Source organism: Esox lucius, chromosome 9 (genome assembly GCF_011004845.1).
Source record: "Esox lucius isolate fEsoLuc1 chromosome 9, fEsoLuc1.pri, whole genome shotgun sequence".
Lineage (NCBI taxonomy): Eukaryota > Metazoa > Chordata > Actinopteri > Esociformes > Esocidae > Esox > Esox lucius.
This window is the reverse complement of record NC_047577.1, coordinates 9,763,612-9,787,519: the sequence shown is the minus strand read 5'-3', so window position 1 is coordinate 9,787,519 and position 23,908 is coordinate 9,763,612. Positions and strand designations below refer to the sequence as shown.

The following is a 23,908-nucleotide window of genomic DNA, read 5'->3' as shown; positions in this document are numbered from 1 at the left end:
TAGTAATGTTAATTATAACATTACAGGCAAACTCACTCTTTCAGAGAAGTTAGCAGAATTGTGCGCTTCTTGATGTTATTTGAAATGTTCATGAGCACTGCTTCCTCTCTGTTCAGATTGGGTGCCTGTACCAATCACATTTCTTTCCGCCCTCAGAAGAACCTTTTATGTGCCCAAACCTAAAATATCTCACCATTCCCCTTAACCAAAAATCCCTAAACCTAACCAGTAACGCCTAAACCTAAAATCCCTAACCCCTCAGCTGGAAATCACATTTATCATAGAATGGACCTGCAAAAAACCTTGATAGAATACATTTGTCAGGTTTTACTGTGTTTGTGGGGATGTATCTTCCCCGCATTTACACATAGAGCTGGATCTCTCTCTCTCACACACACACACACACATATTGAAGAAAACCTGTTAAATCATCTGATCAGTGTGAGAATCAGGATCAGTATTACTTTCAGACAGACAGACACCGAAAATATTACAGAAAGAGAGATGTAGAAAGAAATACAGACACAAAAGACACAAACAGAAAAGAAGACAGAGAGAGTGAAAAACAAGGAAATACAGAGAGACAAATGAAGGGACAAGTTGTGAAAGGGAATGAAATGTGAAATGAGCTGTAAAACCAAAACGGGTTCTACATGGAACCAAAAATATCTTCTATCCAAAAACCTTTTTTTTCTTGTGGTGTAGAAAAATGTCTAACAGGCTTTTCCGACCAAACCCCGTTTTAACAGTAACCACTCTCAGGGGAACAGCTACTCAGTCAACATAGTCGCTGGCTGGAGAATTATAAATGTGGCCCAGGATAGCGTCCCACCCTGGCCTTGAAGCCAAACACCGGCAACAGGTCTTCAACGGTTGTGTGTTTCAAACACAGCGCAGAACATCTGAAATCATGTGTATCAGGGAGAAGGAAGCATTTACTACACATCGTTGATCGATTCCCTGGCTACGATCCCAAATGTCCAGATTACACAAACAGAAAGAGAGAAGAGATCAAACAGAAGAGTAAACAGTTTTATCTTTCTCCCTGCGGGCCGTTCAGATCGACCTGACCCGGCTCACCTTCCTCTGCCAGATGCAGTAGAGAAGGGAACGAACAGACTAATAGTCTGACCAGAGATCTGGAGAGTGGTTTCATTCCAGGCAGCAAAGGAACACGAGCTGAGAAACAGGAGAACAGTGGGGTGTAACTTGTAAGGATTAAAAGGTGCGTGACGTGGGAGGGAAGAACTAAGGCAGGAGAACAGAGGTGGGTAAAACGATACCTGCTGCCCTGGTTTGTTTAGCTGACATTCTTTAGAAGGAGTACATTTGGCTTGTCTGGGGGCACTGGTGCTTTTGTGCTTTGGTTGTTCCAACTCAAGAATGATCCATTCTATTTTAGTCCCTTTCTTCCGACTCCTGTTTCTCTCTCTGCGCTTATTCCTTCACCAGGTCCTCTCACTTTCTTTCTCTTTCTCTCCCGGCCTCCCCCTCAACCCTTTAATCCTCCTCCTCTTTTATTCATTCCCTCCCTCTTTCCTACAGCCTATATTTCCCACCTTCTCACCTTTTCCTCCTCCTTTCTCTCTCTCTTCCTCAGGATGATGAGGTGGTATTCGCGTCGTTTCTCCCGGACAGTTTGTCTTTGGCTGGCCTTCATCTCCGTCACTCTCCACCTCCTCCTGGTTGCCCTTTCTCCGTTTGTCTACCAGAGCTCCTGCAAGCCCCCCACCTCTCGCCAGACACACCCCTACACCCTCCGAGCCCTGGCATACACTAATGACACCTCTACCGGATCAGACAGCCATGCCAGCCATGCCAACCAAGCCAAGATGCCTCCGGATGCTAGAAAAGTGGACCCTTCCAAAATGGACACCACCAGGCATCACAAAATAACCAAAATGGATGCTACCAAAATGTCAACTGAGATAGGTAATGGACCTTCCAGCCCAGTAAACATGGGTGACAGGATAGGGCGGTCTGGCTCGATGGGGTCTGGGTTGTCGAAGTTAGATGCTCTTTTCAGCCATCCACTCTACGACGTCCCCACTCTGCCCATCCCCGAAGAGGATTGGCTGATGAGGATAAAGCCAAAAGTAACAAGCGGGAGGAGCACACAGATGTGGTGAGTTTTGGAGAAGTATTTTTATTTATTTTTTACAGACCCATCTGGTAAGGATGCCCCCAGGACGTCTCCCTAGGGAGGTGTTCCAGGCACGTCCAGCTGGGAGGAGACCTCGGTGTAGGCCCAGGACTAGGTGGAGAGATTATATTTCGACACTGGCCTGGGGACGCCTCGGGATCCTCCAGTCAGAGCTGGCAAATGTGGCTCGGGAAAGGGAAGTTTGGGGTCCCCTGCTGGAGCTGCTGTCTCCGCGACCCAATACCGGATAAGCGGATGAAGATGAGACGAGAAGATGGAGACCCGACGAGTCTCTTTCAGCGCACTAAGGCCACGCAAATCATGTCTTTCAGTTCATCTTGGTAAAAGTTTTCCCTCTTGCCCCCCCCCCCCCCTTCTGCTCTGCAGGGTGAGTGACCCTGAAATCGACTATGATCCGGCCCACTGGAACAGTACCAGTGACAGCCAACCGCCCTGGCTGCGATTCCACCTTGGCATCTCCCGTAGGCAGCTGTACCCCCACCGAGACCCCAACATGCCATCTCTCATCCAGCAGCTCAGTAAACACCGCATCGTCAGTGCAGGTAGAGGGGTGTGTGTGTGGGGTTTGGAGCAGGTAGAGGGGTGTGTGTGTGGGGTTTGGAGCAGGTAGAGGGGTGTGTGTGTGGGGTTTGGAGCAGGTAGAGGGGTGTGTGTGTGTGGGGTTGGGAGCAGGTAGAGGGGTGTGTGTGTGGGGTTTGGAGCAGGTAGAGGGGTGTGTGTGTGGGGTTGGGAGCAGGTAGAGGGGTGTGTGTGTGGGGTTTGGAGCAGGTAGAGGGGTGTGTGTGTGGGGTTTGGAGCAGGTAGAGGGGTGTGTGTGTGGGGTTTGGAGCAGGTAGAGGGGTGTGTGTGTGGGGTTGGGAGCAGGTAGAGGGGTGTGTGTGTGGGGTTGGGAGCAGGTAGAGGGGTGTGTGTGTGGGGTTGGGAGCAGGTAGAGGGGTGTGTGTGTGGGGTTTGGAGCAGGTAGAGGGGTGTGTGTGTGGGGTTGGGAGCAGGTAGAGGGGTGTGGGGTTGGGAGCAGGTAGAGGGGTGTGTGTGTGGGGTTTGGAGCAGGTAGAGGGGTGTGTGTGGGGGGTTGGGAGCAGGTAGAGGGGTGTGTGTGTGTGGGGTTGGGAGCAGGTAGAGGGGTGTGTGTGTGGGGTTGGGAGCAGGTAGAGGGGTGTGTGTGTGTGGGGTTTGGAGCAGGTAGAGGGGTGTGTGTGTGGGGTTGGGAGCAGGTAGAGGGGTGTGGGGTTGGGAGCAGGTAGAGGGGTGTGTGTGTGGGGTTGGGAGCAGATAGAGGGGTGTGTGTGTGGTGTTGGGAGCAGGTAGAGGGGTGTGGGGTTGGGAGCAGGTAGAGGGGTGTGTGTGTGGGGTTGGGAGCAGGTAGAGGGGTGTGTGTGTTCAGACAATGTTTTGAAAGAGTCGCCACCAATCAAGTCGTTTGTCCTTTTAATGCAGCAAAGGAGCCACAAGGACGCTTTGAGCGAGGAGGGTGTTCTGAAACAGGGTTAGAGGGACCACTGGTGGATTAATTGAAGAACTGCATGTTATTTAGTTTATTTAGTTTAAAAAGGACTAATCCAGCCTATATTGTGAATGTGTGTGTGTGTGTGTGTGTGTTGTGATTGAAATTTGAAATTGAGAACCAATATATGATGTTTTGATGTTATTATTATTTGATATTACATTAGCAGTTTATAAGACTTTATATTCATTTCTATGGTGGTTTGATTTAGGCTGTGACCTTGGTAAATGAGTAATTAACAGACCATAGGGTCCTCTGTTAATCTGTTGAAGAGATCTTAGCTTGACCTGAGAGTGACCTGGCATCTGTTCTGTGTTCAGTGTGTGAGTAATATGAGTAGGGGGCGTGGCCAGTAAAGAAGCTACTAAGATGCCTGTCATACCTAGATTCTTTGATTACTTGGAGTGAGGTCATACTAGGTGGCCATATATTGATTGTCCCATTCACATATAAATATTAAAAATCCTTTGGACTCAAAACGGATACAATTTTGTATTTGTGTCAGGTTTAAGCTGTTATGATGCACACGCCTCCTCATCTAATTTGTAAACTGGCCAAATAAAGTCCCAGATTTGTTGACCTAAAATGGGAAGCAGTGGCTGTAATGGTAGGGATGTAGGGTTGAAGGGCAGGTCAATCCCTTTGTGTGTCAGGGGTTGTGATGGTAGGGATGTAGGGTTGAAGGTAGGGCCAATCCCTTTGTGTGTAAGGGGTTGTGATGGTAGGGATGTAGGGTTGAAGGGCGGGCCAATCCCTTTGGGTATAAGGGGTTGTGATGGTAGGGATGTAGGGTTGAAGGTAGGGCCAATCCCTTTGGGTGTAAGGGGTTGTGATGGTAAGGATGTAGGGTTGAAGGTAGGGCCAATCCCTTTGGGTGTAAGGGGTTGTGATGGTAGGGATGTAGGGTTGAAGGGCGGGCCAATCCCTTTGGGTGTCAGGGGTTGTGATGGTAGGGATGTAGGGTTGAAGGTAGGGCCAATCCCTTTGGGTGTAAGGGGTTGTGATGGTAGGGATGTAGGGTTGAAGGGCGGACCAATCCCTTTGTGTGTAAGGGGTTGTGATGGTAGGGATGTAGGGTTGAAGGGCGGACCAATCCCTTTGGGTGTCAGGGGTTGTGATGGTAGGGATGTAGGGTTGAAGGTAGGGCCAATCCCTTTGGGTGTCAGGGGTTGTGATGGTAGGGATGTAGGGTTGAAGGGCGGGCCAATCCCTTTGGGTGTCAGGGGTTGTGATGGTAGGGATGTAGGGTTGAAGGTAGGGCCAATCCCTTTGGGTGTAAGGGGTTGTGCTGGTAGGGATGTAGGGTTGAAGGGCGGACCAATCCCTTTGTGTGTAAGGGGTTGTGATGGTAGGGATGTAGGGTTGAAGGGCGGACCAATCCCTTTGGGTGTCAGGGGTTGTGATGGTAGGGATGTAGGGTTGAAGGGCGGGCCAATCCCTTTGGGTGTCAGGGGTTGTGATGGTAGGGATGTAGGGTTGAAGGTAGGGCCAATCCCTTTGGGTGTAAGGGGTTGTAATGGTAGGGATGTAGGGTTGAAGGGCGGGTCAATCCCTTTGGGTGTCAGGGGTTGTGATGGTAGGGATGTAGAATTGAAGGTAGGGCCAATCCCTTTGTGTGTAAGGGGTTGTGATGGTAGGGATGTAGGGTTGAAGGGCGGACCAATCCCTTTGGGTGTCAGGGGTTGTGATAGTAGGGATGTAGGGTTGAAGGGTGGACTAATCCCTTTGGGTGTCAGGGGTTGTGATGGTAGGGATGTAGGGTTGAAGGGCGGACCAATCCCTTTGGGTGTCAGGGGTCGTGCTCTGACTGGCTGGTGTCGGATAATGAGTGGAAATTGTTTCTCTCTCCCAATGTTGAGGGTTTTCTTGTCATGGGAAAAAAAAATCTGTTGCCAAAGCAAGAGGAAAATTAAATTACACCAAAGAAAGTGAAAATAATAGTAAAATAAACCGTGTTACATTTTAAGTAGAAATAACATCTCTCTCTCCCTCCCTTTAGAAGTATAGAAGTAACAGAGGTCAGGGGTTGTTCCATAAGGATGAATTGAATGCTTTGCAGGTTAATTTTCAGGATCTATAACTAAAGAATTCCTCCGTAATATTGTCTGATCTGGTTCCAACCTATAGATATTAGTGTGATGTTGCTGGATTTAATACTCCCATTTAACGAATTTGTAGATTTGTTACATTATCTTGGGTATTGAACAGGTTAATGGTAAGCTACTTTTGCCATTACTTCCAAATGTTGCCAATAGTTTTTTTTGCATGATAAGACATGGTTCTAACAGCAATGAAGGTATGTTTTTAAAATATCTATTAACATCAGTTTAGTTTTGTGAATTAGGGTTAGGTTAATAGAGTCAATGAGTTTTTGTTTAATTGTATTACAGATTTCTAGTTTTAATGGTTTGTAGTTTACAGGGAATCATTACAAATAGACAGGAGAGGTATGTAATCATACACATATGACAAATTTTTTTGGTCATATGTGTATTTTTTCATATAAAGCTGGTAAAGTCCAGAGTGCAAAGAGGCCCTATAAATATTGAAGTAGCTGAGATGCCCTACCAATGTAGCCAAGATACCCTATAGGTAGCCAAGATGCCTTGTTTCAGGTAGCCAAGATGCCGTTACAGATATCTCTCTCTCCATCACTCTCTCCCTCTCTCTCTCTCTCTCTCTCCCTTTCCTCTCTCTCACTCTCTCTCTCCCTCTCCCTCCCTCCCTCCCTCCCTCCCTCCCTCTCTCTCTCTCTCTCTCCCTCTCTCTCTCTCTCTCCCTCTCTCTCTCCCTCTCTCTCTCTCCCTCTCTCTCCCTCCCTCCCTCTCTCTCTCTCTCTCCCTCTCTCTCTCTCTCTCTCTCTCCCTCCCTCTCTCTCTCTCTCCCTCTCTCTCTCTCTCTCTCTCTCTGTCAATCTATGATTCTCAGTGCAGAAGTCCGGAGGGACGCAGCTCAAGCTGGTGATGTCATTTCCTAACTACGGGCAGGCCATGCTCAAACCAATGAAGTAGGTCAACCAGGCTGTGTCCCAAATGGCATTCCAATCTCTATGTAAGGTATACTAACCCACATCAAATGTAGTGCACTACATTGGATGTCAGCATCAAACTAAACGCAACGACTCAACTTTCAAATCAACGACTCACCTTTCAAATCAACAACTCACCTTTCAATTCAATGACTCACATTTCAAATCAATGACTCACCTTTTAAATCAACGACTCACCTTTCAAATCAACGACTCACCTTTCAAACCAACGACTCACCTTTCAAATCAATGACTCATCTTTTGAATCCCTGACATTTTGTTTATTTATTTGCTCCTTTGCTCCTTTTCAGTGATGCTTTCTACCATGAGTCATGTTTAATTCATATCACTGTCATGGTAACACAGTGTTATCGTTCAGACAGTGTTTTGAAGTAATGACCAGCCATCTGGGAACCGGTTACCCAAGTGCATCTTCACATCATGAACGATTATAGACAGATGAAATGCTTTATGAAACACTTTTCTCTCTGCCCTGTCAGTTTGTACACTGAAGATCTCTGCTAAACGCATAATCAAGCCATTCTGTCTGTCCTCAAATTTGATGTCTTTGTTTATAGATCACAGCATTAAAAGATCATGTCATCAAATCTGAGTACTTGACATAACCAGTCATGATATTATGATGACACACATATTATTTAGACATGTGTGACATAATCTGTTGCATAATTATATGGTAACTAAGGTGTCAATCCCGAACACATTCATACTCAATGAAGTATTATTATTAGAAATGAGAAATTTAAGGAAACTGTGTGTAGCATGAACATATCAGAGGCAAACTTGTGGACATTACAAATAGTACATGGTCAATCTTGAGGTGACCTGGTGACACATGTTAGCCCTATGCTACTGTAGCTTCACCAGATGGCTTTAACTGTTACTGTACCTGGAACAGGTTTTTCATCAGCCTGTCGATTACCAAATAAAGACGGTCATCCCGGCCAGTAGAGGCACACATTCAAGCCCTCAGTTTGAAGGTTTAGATATGTAGTAGCCCTCTGCTGGTGAGTGGGGAGAACTAGATAGAGACAGAGGGTCTGGTGATGCAGCATTGGGCTGAGGTGCTGGGAGTATGTAAGAGACAGAGCCATCTGGTTGGAGATGAGGCTGTCTGGGTGGACACAAGAGCATCTAGTTGGAGGTGGGGCTGTCTGGGTGGAGATGGGGCTGTCTGGTTGGTGGAGGGGCTGTCTGGGTAGAGACAGGGCAGTCTAGGTGGAGACTGGGCCATCTGGATGGAGACGGGGCCATCTGGGTACAGGTGGGGCTGTCTGCGTGGAGACAGGGCTGTCTGGGTGGAGGTAGGACTGTTTGGGTGCAGACAGGGCCATCTGGTTGGAGGTGGGGCTGTCTGGTTGGAGGTAGGGCTATATCTCAGCTGTTATGACATGTTATGACATGGCTTTTACGTTGTTGGAATGTTTTAATATACTTCAAGTATACATGATGCCGCAACATTCTTCTGCAGCCAGCTTGGCGATATTTCAGCTGTTTGACTGTGTATCTCTGTCAGACAGGAGCGAGATGAGGAGAGCAACTTCAATCTATACTACTTCTCTGACTTTGAGAGGCACAACGCCGAGATTGCTGCCTTTCACCTGGACAGGTACTGTATGTAACATGTAAAAGTCTATAATAGAGAGGATTGATTCAGACCTGTGTAATAGATAGTGATTGATCCTCATCTGTTTAATAGAAAGTGGTTGGTCCTGATTCATTTAATAGATAGTGATTAATCCAAATCTGTTGGATACATAGTGGTTGAATCTGATCTGTTTCATCATTAGCAGGCAATCCAGATCTGTTTAATAGATAGTGGCTAATCCAGAACTTTAATCCAACTATACGAAATGGCTGATTTCTAACAAAGAATTCTAGCTTGTATTTAATTAACATGGAGCTGCAGCTAAATATAAACAACCAAAAATATCAAAACGAGTACCGATAAAAAAGTCAAGCACTGAGTTTCCATGGCCTGGGCATTGGAAAAATATATCAATACTACCACAGAACATTGAAGCCCCCCTTTCTCTCTGTCTGTCTGTCTGTATCTCTTCATCTTTCTCCCTGTCTGTCTGTATCTCTTCGTCTTTCTCTCTGTCTGTCTGTATCTCTTTGTCTTTCTCTCTGTCTGTCTGTATCTCTTCGTCTTTCTCCCTGTCTGTCTGTATCTCTTCGTCTTTCTCCCTGTCTGTCTGTATCTCTTCGTCTTTCTCTCTGTGTTTCTCTGTCTGTTGCCCCGTCTGTTGCCCCGCTGTGTCTTGCTCAGGGTCTTAGGATACAGACGGATTCCCCCGGCCGTTGGGAGACTGGTTGACGTGGTTAAGGAGATCAAAGACATCACCACCGACCACAGACTGGCAAAGACCTTCTTCACCTCCCCTGGTCTGTCTATCACGTTTTCACCTCATCACTCACTCAATACCCCACTCTTTCTATCCATTCAGCTTGCCCCATTTGCTCTCTCTCACTGCATCACTCCATCCCACCATCACTTCATCATTCCATCATCCTTGCATTCAATTACTCTTTAACTCCACCAATCTATCTCTCCATTAGTGTATCACCCTATAATAGTACCAATCCATTAAAACTCTGTCACATTACCCATTTACCTCCAATTCTCTTTCTTTTTCAATGTTCACCTTATACTAAATAATTGAAAGAATAATTTTCTTCCTCTGGGAATGAGAATGAATGCTCCACATTAGCCAGAGAAAAAGGTACATTTAGGCAGCTATGTATTTATTCCATTTTAAATCCACCCTATAAACCTCCCTCTTCTTCCCACTCTCTTCTAATGTTTTTCACAACTGCTGACACTCATTTCCTGAAGGTGCACTACATCACACCTCTCAGAACACTACAGAACAAACCCTTGACTTCTCACACAGCACTAAACATCATAGTAAAACCATTTCCGTGAATCTGTTGCCGTCTTCATCCACCATCGCATCTGTTGAAACAAGCCTATCCCTAGCCCCTGCCCTAGGTTGTTTGACCCCCACCACCCCTTTTTGTTTTTGTTTTGTTAGCTACTATTTGTCTCATTGCTCTATCTGCAGTTTTTTGTTACGTATGTATTGTAAAGCCTCTTTGGGTCTTTGAAAAGTGCTATAAAAACTTTATGCCACTGAAATAAAACCTCGCCCTCAGAATTTGCACAAAACCTTGAAACACAGTGACCCTACTGAATGCCTATTCCACACTGGTGAGAGGAATTTATAAAAAGGTATTCATTCATCAATAACCATCATGTGTTCCAGAATTCCTCCTGGAAGTGCCACGGTTTGGGGGGTATAAAAATCATTTTGTGGGGGGGGGTCAATCAGCAACACCTGAAATTCAGCCCAAGGAGACAAGAGCTTTTAGACCGGGTCAGGGTTATAGTCAATAAAATAAAGATTATTTCTGCCTCATTATTCTGGGCTCATTCTGCCTCATTATATTTTACACATGACTTTCACTTATCAGGCTGTATTTTCTGACAGTAGTTCTTTTAGTAGGTTTACAGAAGGTAGCATATTTTCATTTCTGAAAGTAATTGATGTAATCCCCACTTCCCCACTCCCCTCTCCAACCCCCCTCCTCCCCTCTCCAACCCACGTTCTCCCCCTCTCTAACCCACGTTCTCCCCCTCTCTAACCCACGTTCTCCCCCTCTCCACCCCCCCTCCTCCCCTCTCCACCCCCCCTTCTCCCCTCTCCAACCGCCCTTCTCCCCTCTTCATCTCCCCCTAGTGGGCAATGTGTGTTTCTACGGCCAGTGTTCCTACTACTGCAGTACGGAGCACGCAGTGTGTGGTCGACCCCACGAACTAGAGGCCTCCCTGGCCGTGATGCTGCCTGACCCCTCCCTGGCCAAGCGCCACAGCTGGAGGTCACCATGGAGACGCTCCTACAGCCGCAGCAAAGTGGCAGCGTGGGTAAACTGTTGTGTGCCGTCGACCGTGGCGATAGTGTCCCAAAAGACCCTGACCTCTGGAGACTGTCCCAAAGCCACTAAGCTGTGTGGTAAACGGGCTGACAGGCAGACAGAGAGCTAGACATATAGACACGGGGGAAAATAATATTTAATGTCCACATGAACTGAAATCATATATATTTAGATGTATTTAAAAGGGAATATGTGTGTATTTCTTGCATTCATAAGTGGCATTTCCATTCAATAAAATGTTTTGTCAAATGTATTATTTGTCCCGAGACAATGAGATTGTCGTGACCGGTTAAATTCTGTTCATTCATATTTAGCTTGCTGTGTGATGTGGGCAGTTCAAATTCAGCATAGGTTCCATGTCTGAGTGGAATTAGATTTAGAAAAGCACAAGTGACCCAGACCTGGACTGAACCGTGAAACCAGGGACACTGTTGTTACTTTGCAGATGGGAGACAGACTCACAGTACTGTGACACAGTGAAGAAGACCGCACCGTACGACAAGGGGACCAGACTGGTGGACCTGATTGACCTGACGATATTAGACTTCCTTATGGGTAAGTCAGAGGGGGGAGGGAGGGATATGGGCAGGGAAGGAAAGAAAGGGAGACCATGATGTTGGAACTGATGGTGGTGACTGTCCTGGACTTGGTCATGGGTTGGTTGGAGTTGGGGTCATGAAATCATGAGACCATGAGAATAATTTAATCAGAAAGGACAAAAACAGTGCAAAGAAGAAAAACACGGATCAAAATAACTAATTTCCCCACAGGCAACATGGACCGACATCACTATGAAACCTTTGAGAAGTTTGGCAACAACACGTTTCTTCTGCACTTAGACAACGGGAGGGCGTGAGTATTCTGATATTAAATGGATCCTTACATGTGTGTCTGTGTGTGTGTGTGTGTTATTCTGACCCTGTCTGCCTTCCCTCCAGGTTTGGACGCCATTCTAAAGATGAACCGTCCATCCTGGCGCCCCTGGAGCAGTGCTGCAGGTGAAACCCTTCCTCATCTCTTCTCCCCTTACGTTCCAGTGTCATTCCCTCATCTCTTCTTACGTTCCAGTGTCATTCCCTCATCCCTTCTTACGTTCCAGTGTCATTCCCTCATCCCTTCTTACGTTCCAGTGTCATTCCCTCATCTCTTCTTACGTTCCAGTGTCATTCCCATCTCCTGCCCTCTTAATGGCTGCATCACAATACCCTCTGTAGCCCTCCTCCACATCTCTTGAGCCCTCTTAAATCTCTCTTTCTCTCTCTCGCTGTCTCTCCCTCTCCCTTTAGGATCCGTCGCTCCACACTCTCGCGTCTCCGTCTGCTCTCCTTGCCACAGTATCGTCTCAGTGATGTCATGAGGGAATCTCTTTCCCATGATCCTCTGTTCTCCGTGGCCCCTCTCCTCTCCGAGCCGCATCTGCTCGCCCTGGACCGCCGGCTAAATGTCGTGCTCCAAACCGTGCGTGATTGCCAGAGAAGGCAGCGTAGTCGCCGTGGGGAAGGAAGTGATGTAATCTATGATGACATCAATGATTATAAGAAATCCGTCACACCTGTCACACCTGCAGGGTAGGGTGGCCTCACCTCCTTTAATTAACAAAGATTTAACTGTGGAAATGACATCACCACACATCGTCATGGCGATTTGAATTTGTTTGGGACGTCATCAGATCAGCAGCCCACATGAGTGATAAAATGACATTTGGAGACATTTTAGCACCAATTTGCCTTCTGACTGTTAGCAAGAGGATTTGTGTATTGATTGTGTAGCTCCATTAGAATCAGCTACTCTTCCTGGGGTCCATACAAAGCAACACATACAATAGACAATACATCTGTAATTCTCACAATAGTATTTCTTATATAAACTAGAAGAAAAGCAGTCATGAAAGGGGATCCCAGACTACAGATCCTGTTTCAGATGCAACCACTTGTCTTGTCCAGTCCAGACACACAGAGATGTTATGTGATGTTTAAATTACTGTCTTCATTGATCATATGACCGATGGAAAATAGTAGATTATACTGTGTAATTTAAACCATGGACCCTATTCAGTAAAGCCAAGACCAGTTTTAGGATATACATTAATCTGATAATCATAGTTGTTTTCTTGGAGAAACTAGGGTCTGAATCCAAATGGTGCTGTAGAAGACCCGTGCCACAGGAGTTAAAAATAAATAGGGAATATCTCTGATTGGTGGACAATGCTCTGTCTGAAATGGCCTCGACAGCTTCATTACCTCATAACGTGAATATTCAGTGGAAGGAATTTGATCCAAATCCAGACATGAAATACTACATCATGGATACTTATCAGAAAGCACTGTATTGTCCAGAAGAGGTCGTCCACAGTCTCCATTTCTGTTTGTTAGGGTTATAGAAATACTGACTAATGAAATCAGATCAAATATTTATATCCAGACGTTACATATCGAGGGCTAAACAATAAATGTATACTGAGGATCATAACTGCCATTGTTCATTTCATTTGACACAAACTATTTTAAAGTCATAGCATATCTTACTGAATCTCAGCCAAACAACTACATTTCTATTGGACAAACACATAGTTTACTCTTCCTGATGGCCCAGCAGACAACCCCCAGCTTTGAGAAAACCTATTCACTTTAACCCTGTAATGTCATGACTTGATCACCGGGTGGCAGCACTGGGACAGTTGAATTTTACAGCCGTATACTGGACGTCCTCTTCCTGGGTTTGGGGTGGAGGGAGTTGGACGGTGGAGTACAGGGGCACCACCTGGTCTCTGGAGCGAGTGATGTGAACACTGGCGTAGTGGAGGTCAGTCTGGTCGTCGGAGGCCATTGTCTGCTCTGCATTAGAGGCCACGGGCATGGAGGTGTTGTCATAAACAGGACCAGAGTCCCTCTGACAGGGAGAGAGGACATCACACCCAATAAGACCTGCAGGCTTTTCCACTGGTTCCAATTGTAACAGGCAATTTAAACATGAGCTAATCAACATTAAAGAAAACAAATACAAATACTATTTAAACCCACCTGTCTATTGTCCGCTGAGTCAGTTGTGTGATTGGTGGAGGACTTCTTCCTGTTTTACACATAAATGTATGAAGAATTACATTTCTTAAAAGGAATCAATGAAAACATGAATGACTGATAGATGCATGAATGAATGAATGAATATATGAGAGGTTGATGCATGGATGGATTTATGAATTTCAGACAGATGAATGGATTAATGAATGAATGAATCCAACAATATTAAAAGATGGGTCTTAGATGCTCACCTGAACCACACAAAGCCAGAGAGACAGAGGATGAGAACCAGAATAAACCCTATGATTCCTATAATTGCAGGCGGACCCAAGGGATTAGTCCCTAAAGAAGATGGACAACATTTACAGAAGTATTTATCTAAAAATGTGATTATCTTGCACTTCCTAAAAATGTGTAGATTTGAGCAATTCTCAAAACTTGATGCTTGTTTTGTAAAATAGTTATAAAATACATTTCTTCTGAAGCGTGGGGTTGTTGCATGTTTCATTTATGCTTTTGTTAATTTACTTGTCTTTCCCTTAAGGTAAAACCCCAAATAATGATAACAATACATTGTAATAACCTTTACCCTCCCATTGATCAACAACACAGTCACTCTATCAGATTCCTACCATGATGTCATCATCTCTGAGTAACTTCACCAATACACACATAAGGAGTCAGCTTGTTTGTACAATATTACCTGAGACAGTCAGAGTCGTTCCTGGGAAGCTGTACCCCCACTCTGCAAACTGTGTTTTGAATCTGAACTTGTACTCAGCTGAGTCAGTCTCTCTCAGGTCTGTGATTCTCAGGGTACAGTCACTCACATTATCTCCAAGGTACTTCACACGACCTGAATACTCTGGCAATGAACTCAGGTTTGTTGGTGCCTCATCACGTTTCTGTTGTATATACCAGTTCATTTCTATGACTGTGTGGTTTTTTGGATGTTGGTATGTGCAGGGAAGATCCACTGTTGACCCATTCAAGGCAGAGATTCTCTGATGGGTGTAAGTCACATTGAAACAGGTTTTACCCAGAACACCTGAAATATACAAGAAGTCTGTAAATAGTTTGACATTTGTTTAAATCAGTTAATCTGGACTGGAATAATTGTTATGGGTAGTAACAATGTAAATGAGATGCAAAAATGTATAAACAGCACTTGGATCCAGACTTACAGACTACAGGAGAGCGGAGATCTTCAAATCCATTTACAGCACAGGAGTAACTGTGTGTATAATAACTGGTTTCAGTGTATTGCTGGAGGGTGGTATTGTCAAGACGTTGTCCATTCCTGTACCAGATGTAGGTGTGGTTTCGGTTGTCAGTCAGACTACAGGGGGCGTTACAGGTCACTTTCACTTTCTGTCCATGCACTGGGTTGATGGGAGACACCGTCACTAGGCTTGTTTGTCCACATTCTGTTGCCATAGTTCCTGTTTATGTGAATGGAAACCACAGAGGACAGCCACTCAGGGAGATGTGGGAAGTACTGAAGTTACATGGAGTAGACTAACAGACATTTTCACTAAGTACTATCAAACTTTTACCAACAAATGTTACAAACACATTTTCAAATGTTTGACCCACATTAAAATAAGTTGGAAAATGCATGATACACTGCTCAAAAATAGGATCACCTAAATTTCATATCGGATCTCAATTAATGAAATATATTAAAGATCAAAATCTTAGCTGTACATTGTGTAATTAATTGAGAACAAAATGATGTAACAATGTGATTGACATAGTGTTGACACACATTAAATTACATTAGAAAATACCTTAAATAATATATTAGTATTTCATGCTTCTGGAATTGTTGGCATTTATGAATTATATTCACAATAGCTTTATTAAGAGAGCCTTACAATACAAATGAGTTTAAACAGTGATTGAGCCCTTACTGTACCTGTTACTGACCAGATAACGACCACCAACACACTTCCTGTAGTTCTCATCGTTGTATCTCCCTGTAGTCTTAGAGACATAAACAACAACACTCTTTACCTGGGGAAGTAATACAGTTGATACATCCATTAAGAGGCCAACATGAACACATCTGTCTGTGTAGTACTGTATATGTCTCAGGTGTGACTACCTGAATGTTTTACCAGAACAGGTCATTTCATTAGTTAATATAATTGTCATGTGAGTTTTAGGTAGTGTTTTTAAACCCCCCTGTTATTCTGCTCTACCACACTGTTTCCAAAAATGTTAGGATGCTGTTTAAAATGTAAAGACAAACAGAATGCAACGATCATTTAAACACTATATTTCATAGAAAACAGTACAAAGAAAACATATCAAATTGATATAGAAATTGTATCTTTTCTTGAAAAATATATGCCCAATTTGAATTTGGTGCCAGAAACACATTTCAAAATTGCTGGGACAAGGGCAACAAAAGACTGGATAAAACCTGGTGGAACATCTCACAACTAATTAGGTTAATTGGCATCAGGTCAGTAACATGATTAATCATAAACAGAGCATCCCAGAGAGGATGGGTCTTTCAGAAGGAACAATGGGGAGGAGTTCACCACGCTGTGAAAGACTGCACAAGCATATAGTGCAACAATTTGCACTTTGTGAACACAGTACGTCGCTGCATCCACAAATGCTAGTTAAAAACTCTGCCATGCAAAAAATAAACCATATAAGATCAAACAAGATCCAGATAGGCCGCCGTCTTCTCTTGACCCAAGCTCATTTAAGATGGACTGAGGAAAATTGTCCTGTGGTCTGACAAATCAACATTTGAAATTATTTTTGAGAATCATGGACACCGTGTCCTCTGGACTAGAGGGGAGGGACCACCAGCTTCTTAGTTTGGAGGTGCATTTGTGCACACAGCATGGGTGACTTGCACATCTCTGAAGGCACCATTAATGCTGAAGAATACATACAGGTTTTGTGGCCATCCAGACAGCGTCTTTTTCAGGGAAGACATTGCTTTTCAGGGAAGACATTGCCAGAAAGGAGACCTTGAATTTTTGAGCAGCTGAAATCCTATATCAAGCAAGAACGGGACAATATTTCACGTTTACAGAGTGTTGTTAAAAGAAGAGGTGATGCAACACAGCGGTAAACATGTCCGTCCCAACTTTTTTGAAACATTTTGCTGGCATCAAATTCAAAATGGGCTTGCATTTTTCCAAAAAACATATAACTTCTCAGTTTTGACATTTGAAATGTTTGTATTTATCTGTACCTTTGTATGTATCTTTGTTTTATTAATATTTATATAAATCTAGGGATAAATGATTTGCACTTCATTGCATTTTGTCATTTATGCACTTTACGCAGCGTCCCAACTTTTTTGGAAACAGGGTTGTAGTTAGCTGCCCACACAGGCTGTAATGTGTGTGTGTGTGTATGTATGCACACTCACCTAAAGGATTATTAGGAACATCATACTAATACTGTGTTTGACCCTCTTTCGCCTTCAGAACTGCCTTAATTCTACATGGCATTGATTCAACAAGGTGCTAAAATCATTCTTCAGAAATGTTGGCCCATATTGATAGGATAGCATCTTGCAGTTGATGGAGATTTGTGGGATGCACATCCAGGGCACGAAGCTCCCATTCCACCACATCCCAAAGATGCTCTACTGGGTTGAGATCTGGTGACTGTGGGGGGCCATTTCAGTACAGTGAACTCATTGTCATGTTCAAGAAACCAATTTGAAATAAATCAAACTTTGTGACATGGTGCATTATCTTGCTGGAAGTAGCCATCAGAGGATGGGTACATGGTGGTCATAAAGGGATGGACATGGTCAGAAACAATGCTCAGGTAGGCCGTGGCATTTAAACAATGCCCAATTGGCACTAAGGGGCCTAAAGTGTGCCAGGAAATCATCCCCCACACCAGTACACCACCAGCCTGCACAGTGGTAACAAGGCATGATGGATCCATGTTCTCATTCTGTTTACGCCAAATTCTGACTCTACCATCTGAATGTCTCAACAGAAATCAAGACTCATCAGACCAGGCAACATTGTTCCAGTCTTCAACTGTCCAATTTTGGTGAGCTCATGCAAATTGTAGCCTCTTTTTCCTATTTGTAGTGGAAATGAGTGGTACCCGGTGGGGTCTTCTGCTGTTGTAGCCCATCTGCCTCAAGGTTGTACGTGTTGTGGCTTCACAAATGCTTTGCTGCATACCTCGGTTGTAACGAGTGGTTATTTCAGTCAAAGTTGCTCTTCTATCAGCTTGAATCAGTTGAATCAATCTCCTCTGACCTCTAGCATCAACAAGGTATTTTCGCCCACAGGACTGCCGCATACTGGATGTTTTTCCCTTTTCAACCCATTCGTTGTAAACCCTAGAAATGGTTGTGCATGAAAATCCCAGTAACTGAGCAGATTGTGAAATACTCAGACCGGCCCGTCTGGCACCAACAACCATGTCACGCTCAAAATTGCTTAAATCACCTTTCTTTCCCATTCTGACATTCAGTTTGGAGTTCAGGAGGTTGTCTTGACCAGGACCACACCCCTAAATGCACTGAAGCAACTGCCATGTGATTGGTTGATTAGTTTATTGCATTAATGAGAAATTGAACAGGTGTTCCTAATAATCCTTTAGGTGAGTTTAGAAATACAATACGCCCTCTAAGGTTAGTAGCACAATTTCTGCATTAAAAAGTTGATAAAATATTATTATTAAACCTGTTTCCATAAAGATTTGTCCTGTCCTCAGACATAAGATCAGAAAAATCTATGAGATTATGTCATGTGTCTATTCCCCATGGGAGTCAGAATGAGTCTCCTCTATAATTAAGTCCAGAACAGCTTTCATTTGCTTTGAAATTCAGGCTAAGATTTTGTATTCATTATTAAACAAACAAATTGGATGCCAGTTATCAAGGAAAAGCAAGTCTGTTCTAGACTTAGGGAACATGATGACTAGACCTTGGGTCATGCTTGGAGGAAGTGATATGAATTATATCATTTCTATACAGACCTCCAGGAGGAATGGAGCCAAGTCGGGAAAACTCTTTGTAAAATTCTGCTGTTACACCATCAGTTCCAGGACACTTATTATTTTAAAGTGAGCAAGCTACTTCCTGAACAATACTGCCATCACATGTCCCTCTCTACTTCTCCAATTGAGTTCCCATCACCTAGATAGTTTGAAATGAAATAAGAGAACACCTCACAGTACATAGAGCTGTATTGCTTTTTGCAGAAAGACTAGTTGTCTTAATCTTTGCAAGAATAGAAACATATTTCCTTTAGGTACTTCCCATATTTAACTAACAGCTTTGTCCCGGGGCTCGTTTATCACCTGAATCAGTTGAGAAAATGTTATGATCCTTAACTATCAAATGTAAGGCATTCTAACCATCCAGTCCAAATTATGTTTTCCCAGAGGATCAAATAACTGGTCATTTTGAGGTTTAAACAGTGCCCATAAATAGTTTCAGTTATAAAGACAATGTTGTTGTAGTTGATAACATGGTCAACTGTCTCCTGACCCTGTCTCCTGACCCTGTCTCCTGACCCTGTCTCCTGACCCTGCTCCCGGTCATGTTCTGTTCATTGTATTGAATTATAAATAGCATGGCTTTCAGGAAAACAGATACATGATAATGGACATTAAAGATCTCTCAAAATGGTTACAAATTTGTAAAATTCGTGTTGGAATATGGAAAGAATAATTGTCGACCATGCCTTCAATAAATAGAAGAACAGTAATTGTTTTGTGTTCTGGTCTCAGCTTCACTATGCCTTCTCAACTCAGATCCCTAAAGAACCCATCACATTTCCACCTTTGGATGTACACACATGTTTATAAATGTATTGATTTAAATCTCTTCTGTTCTCAGAACTCTGACTTGAGCACTGAGAACAATAATCACTATCATATGTAGTTTATCACTAAAAACATGTCAAACATACTTACAGGCAGAAGGGTAGAAGACTTGTCCTTAAAGCCACTTTCCTGGCATTGTAGAAACAAGAAGTAATTGGGTGATTGACAAATATTAAATGTTTCACAGCGTAACTGTAAGGAATGATCATTTCCTTCCTCTCAGACACTGGCATGCATGACACAGGTTACGTGATCCAAGAAAACCAGTAATGTAACAAGTGTTCAGATCGCTACACAAATTCGGATCCATGTTATTTGTGCATCAACAATTAAAAATGTTTTAACCCCAGAGAGCTGAGGTTTGCAGCTTCAGTGTCTCTCAAAAGGTATCACCACCTTGGACTTCCACGTTAAATTGCTTTGACATGCGAGGGAAGCAAATGTGTAAAAGGACAGGCATAAATGAAAGCAACAAAAGGGAAGATCAACTGTTTTTCTTTTAATGAAAAGGCAAAAACTGATTTCTGAAACACTTTCAATGAAACTGAAAGTGTCAAGCTGATCATAAAATAATAAGGACAACACAAATTAATTAACGACTCTTTAACTGTGGAAATGACATCATTAAACATCGGCATGGTGATGTGTGACATCATCAGATCAGCCGTCCACAAGAGTGATGAAATGACATTTGGAGTTCCCAGTACCAATTTGCCTTCTGACTGTTAGCAAGAGGATTTGTGTATTGATTGTGTATCTCCATTAGAATCAGCTACTCTTCCTGGGGTCCATACAAAGCAACACATACAATAGACAATAAATCTGTAATTTTCACAATAGTATTTCTTATATAAACTAGAAGAAAAGCAGTCATGAAAGTGGATCCCAGGCTACAGATCCTATTTCAGATGCAACCACTTGTCTTGTCCAGTCCAGACACACAGAGATGTTATGTGATGTTTAAATTACTGTCTTCATTGATCATATGGCCTATGGAACATAGTAGATTATACTGTGTAATTTAAACCATGGACCCTATTCAATAAAGCCAAGACCAGTTTTAGGATAAACATTAATCTGAAAGTCATAGTTGTTTTCTTGGAGAAACTAGGGTCTGAATCCAAATGGTGCTGTAGAAGACCCGTGCCACAGGAGTTAAAAATAAATAGGGAATATCTCTGATTGGTGGACGTTGCTCTGTCTGAAATGGCCTCGACAGCTTCATTACCTCTTAACGTGAATCTTCAGTGGAAGGAATTTGATCCAAATCCAGACATGAAATACTACATCATGGATACTTCTCAGAAAGCACTGTATTGTCCAGAAAAGGTCGTCCACAGTCTCCATTTCTGTTTGTTAGGATTACAGAAATACTGACTAATGAAATCAGATCAAATATTTATATCCAGACATTACATATCGAGGGCTTAAAAAAGAATGTATGCTGAGGATATTAACGGCCATTGTTCATTTCAATTGACACAAACAATTGTAAAGTCATTGCATATCTTACTGAATCTCAGCCAATCACAAACAGTAGTTTACTCTTCCTGACAGCCAAGCAGACGACCCCCCCACATTTGAGAAAACCTATTCACGTTAACCCTGTAATGTCATGACTTGATCACCGGGTGGCAGCACTGGGACAGTTGAATTTTACAGCCGCATACTGGACGTCCTCTTCCTGGGTTTGGGGTGGAGGGAGTCGGGCGGTGGAGTACAGGGGCACCACCTGGTCTCTGGAGCGAGTGATGTGAACACTGGCGTAGTGGAGGTCAGTCTGGTCGTCGGAGGCCATTGTCTGCTCTGCAGAGGCCACGGGCATGGAGGTGTTGTCATAAACAGGACCAGAGTCCCTCTGACAGGGAGAGAGGACATCACGCCCAATAAGACCTGCAGGCTTTTCCACTGGTTCCAATTGTAACAGGCAATTTAAACATGAGCTAATCAACATTAAAGAAAACAAATACAAATACTATTTAAACCCACCTGTCTATTGTCCGCTGAGTCAGTTGTGTGATTGGTGGAGGACTTCTTCCTGTTTTACACATAAATGTATGAAGAATTACATTTCTTAAAAGGAATCAATGAAAACATGAATGACTGATAGATGCATGAATGAATGAATGAATATATGAGAGGTTGATGCATGGATGGATTTATGAATTTCAGACAGATGAATGGATTAATGAATGAATGAATCCAACAATATTAAAAGATGGGTCTTAGATGCTCACCTGAACCACACAAAGCCAGAGAGACAGAGGATGAGAACCAGAATAAACCCTATGATTCCTATAATTGCAGGCGGACCCAAGGGATTAGTCCCTAAAGAAGATGGACAACATTTACAGAAGTATTTATCTAAAAATGTGATTATCTTGCACTTCCTAAAAATGTGTAGATTTGAGCAATTCTCAAAACTTGATGCTTGTTTTGTAAAATAGTTATAAAATACATTTCTTCTGAAGCGTGGGGTTGTTGCATGTTTCATTTATGCTTTTGTTAATTTACTTGTCTTTCCCTTAAGGTAAAACCCCAAATAATGATAACAATACATTGTAATAACCTTTACCCTCCCATTGATCAACAACACAGTCACTCTATCAGATTCCTACCATGATGTCATCATCTCTGAGTAACTTCACCAATACACACATAAGGAGTCAGCATGTTTGTCCAATATTACCTGTGACAGTCAGAGTTGTTCCAGGGAAGCTGTACCCCCACTGTGCAAAATTTGTTTTAAATGCGAACTTGTACTCAGCTGAGTCAGTCTCTCTCAGGTCTGTGATTCTCAGGGTACAGTCACTCACATTATCTCCAAGGTACTTCACACGACCTGAATACTCTGGCAATGAACTCAGGTTTGTTAGCGCCTCATCACTTTCTCTTTGGATATACCAGGTCCTTTCTATGAATGTATGATTACGTGGATATTTATATGTGCAGGGAAGATCCACTGTTGACCCCTTCAAGGCACAGATTCTCTGATGGGTGTAAGTCACATTGAAACAGTACTCACCCAGAACACCTGAAACATACAAGAAGTCTATCAATGTGTTTAAATAATTGGACATTTGTTTTAAATCAGCTGATCTGCACTGGAATACTTGTTATGGATATTAACAATGTAAATCAGATACTAAACTTAATAAACTGGACTTGAATTCAGACTTACAAACTACAGGAGAGCGAAGATCCTCAGAACCATTTACAGCACAGGAGTAACTGTGTGTATAATAACTGGTGTCTGTGTATGTCTGGATGGTGGAATTGACAAGACGTTGTCCGGTCTTGTACCAGATGTAGGTGTGGTTTTTGTTGTCAGTCAGACTACAGGGGTCGTTACAGGTCAATATCACTTTCTGTCCCCACACTGGGTTGGTGGGAGACACCGTCACTTGACTTGTTTGTCCACATTTTGTTGCCATAGTTCCTATTTATGTGAATGGAAACCACAGAGGACTGTCACTCAGTGAGATTTGAGAAGTACTGAAGTTACATGGAGAAGACTAACAGACATTGTCAATAAATACAATCATATTTTTACAAACAAATGTGTTTTACAAACACATTTTCAAATGTTTGATATACATTAAAATAAGATAGTGCATACATATATTAGTTGACATGTTATGTACTGCATGCTTTTTGATCTGTTGACAGTTAAGAATTGTATTCACAACAGCTTTCTTTATTGAATGAACCACACAATATAAATGAGTTGAACCAGTGACTGAGTCCTTTACTGTACCTGTCACAGACCAGATAACGACCACCAACACACTTCCTGTAGTTCTCATCGTTGTATCTCCCTGTAGTCTTAGAGACATAAACAACAACACTTTACAACTGGTGAATAAATACACTTGATTCATTCTTTAAGAGGCAAACATGAACACATCTTTCTGTGTACTACTCTATATGTCCCAGGTGTGACTACCTGAATGTTTTACCAGAACAGGTAATTTCATTCTTTAATTTAATTGTCACGTGAGTTTTAGGTAGTGTTTTTAAATCCCCCAGTTATGCTGTTCTACAACACTGTCCCAATTGCAACAATGTGCAAATAATTTAAACACTATATTCAATAGAAAGTAGTACAAAGAGAACATATTAAATGATGAAATTGAGCAAAGTTATTGTTTCTTGAAAAATATATGCCCAATTTGAATTTGATGCCAGCAACATGTTTTCAAATTATTGGAAAGGTTATGTAATGCAAAAAAAAAAAACAACGGTGATACATATCACAACTAATTAGATTAATTGGCAACAAGTCAGAAAACATGATTGGGTATAAAAAGAGCATTCCAGATAGGATGAGTCTTTCAAAAGTAAAGATGGGGAGGGGTTCATCACTTTGTGAAAGACAGGCAGGCAAACGGTGCAACAATTAA

At 42.9% G+C, this 23,908-nt stretch overlaps 3 protein-coding genes across 10 annotated transcripts in view; 1 reads left to right on the top strand and 2 right to left on the bottom strand.

The window, feature by feature from the left end:
- The first annotated feature begins 1,200 nt into the window (after positions 1-1,200).
- Positions 1,201-13,355, top strand: fam20cl (family with sequence similarity 20 member C, like). Its single transcript, XM_029121895.2, has 11 exons — positions 1,201-1,267; positions 1,601-2,125; positions 2,531-2,706; positions 6,597-6,675; positions 8,234-8,326; positions 8,990-9,105; positions 10,461-10,641; positions 11,102-11,211; positions 11,427-11,508; positions 11,595-11,654; positions 11,943-13,355. Exons 2-11 carry the CDS (start codon positions 1,602-1,604, stop codon positions 12,226-12,228), a joined length of 1,707 nt encoding a protein of 568 aa, XP_028977728.1. The 5' UTR covers positions 1,201-1,267; position 1,601; the 3' UTR covers positions 12,229-13,355.
- Positions 13,055-23,908, bottom strand: part of LOC105012076 — a 24,520-nt gene continuing 13,666 nt past the window's right edge. For 4 of the 8 annotated variants that reach the window (XM_034294296.1, XM_034294301.1, XM_034294295.1 and 1 more), the window contains 5 exons: positions 14,858-15,115; positions 14,377-14,721; positions 13,925-14,015; positions 13,677-13,725; positions 13,055-13,545 (listed from right to left, as the gene is read on the bottom strand). In XM_034294296.1, the coding sequence (XP_034150187.1) occupies positions 13,309-13,545; positions 13,677-13,725; positions 13,925-14,015; positions 14,377-14,721; positions 14,858-15,115 (980 nt within the window). In that variant the 3' untranslated portion in view covers positions 13,055-13,308. Of the gene's footprint in view, positions 13,546-13,676; positions 13,726-13,924; positions 14,016-14,376; positions 14,722-14,857; positions 15,116-15,591; positions 15,690-19,595; positions 19,652-23,908 lie in introns of those variants that run through there. The other 4 variants (XM_034294297.1, XM_034294300.1, XM_034294302.1 and 1 more) reach the window with 3 other exon arrangements.
- Positions 19,985-23,908, bottom strand: part of LOC109616142 — an 11,517-nt gene continuing 7,593 nt past the window's right edge. The window contains exons 2-7 of the mRNA XM_029121957.2: positions 23,263-23,330; positions 22,687-22,944; positions 22,195-22,539; positions 21,743-21,833; positions 21,495-21,543; positions 19,985-21,363 (exon numbers count right to left, since the gene is read on the bottom strand). Of these exons, the coding sequence (XP_028977790.2) occupies positions 21,130-21,363; positions 21,495-21,543; positions 21,743-21,833; positions 22,195-22,539; positions 22,687-22,944; positions 23,263-23,311 (1,026 nt within the window). The 5' untranslated portion in view covers positions 23,312-23,330 and the 3' untranslated portion in view covers positions 19,985-21,129. The remainder of the gene's footprint in view (positions 21,364-21,494; positions 21,544-21,742; positions 21,834-22,194; positions 22,540-22,686; positions 22,945-23,262; positions 23,331-23,908) is intronic.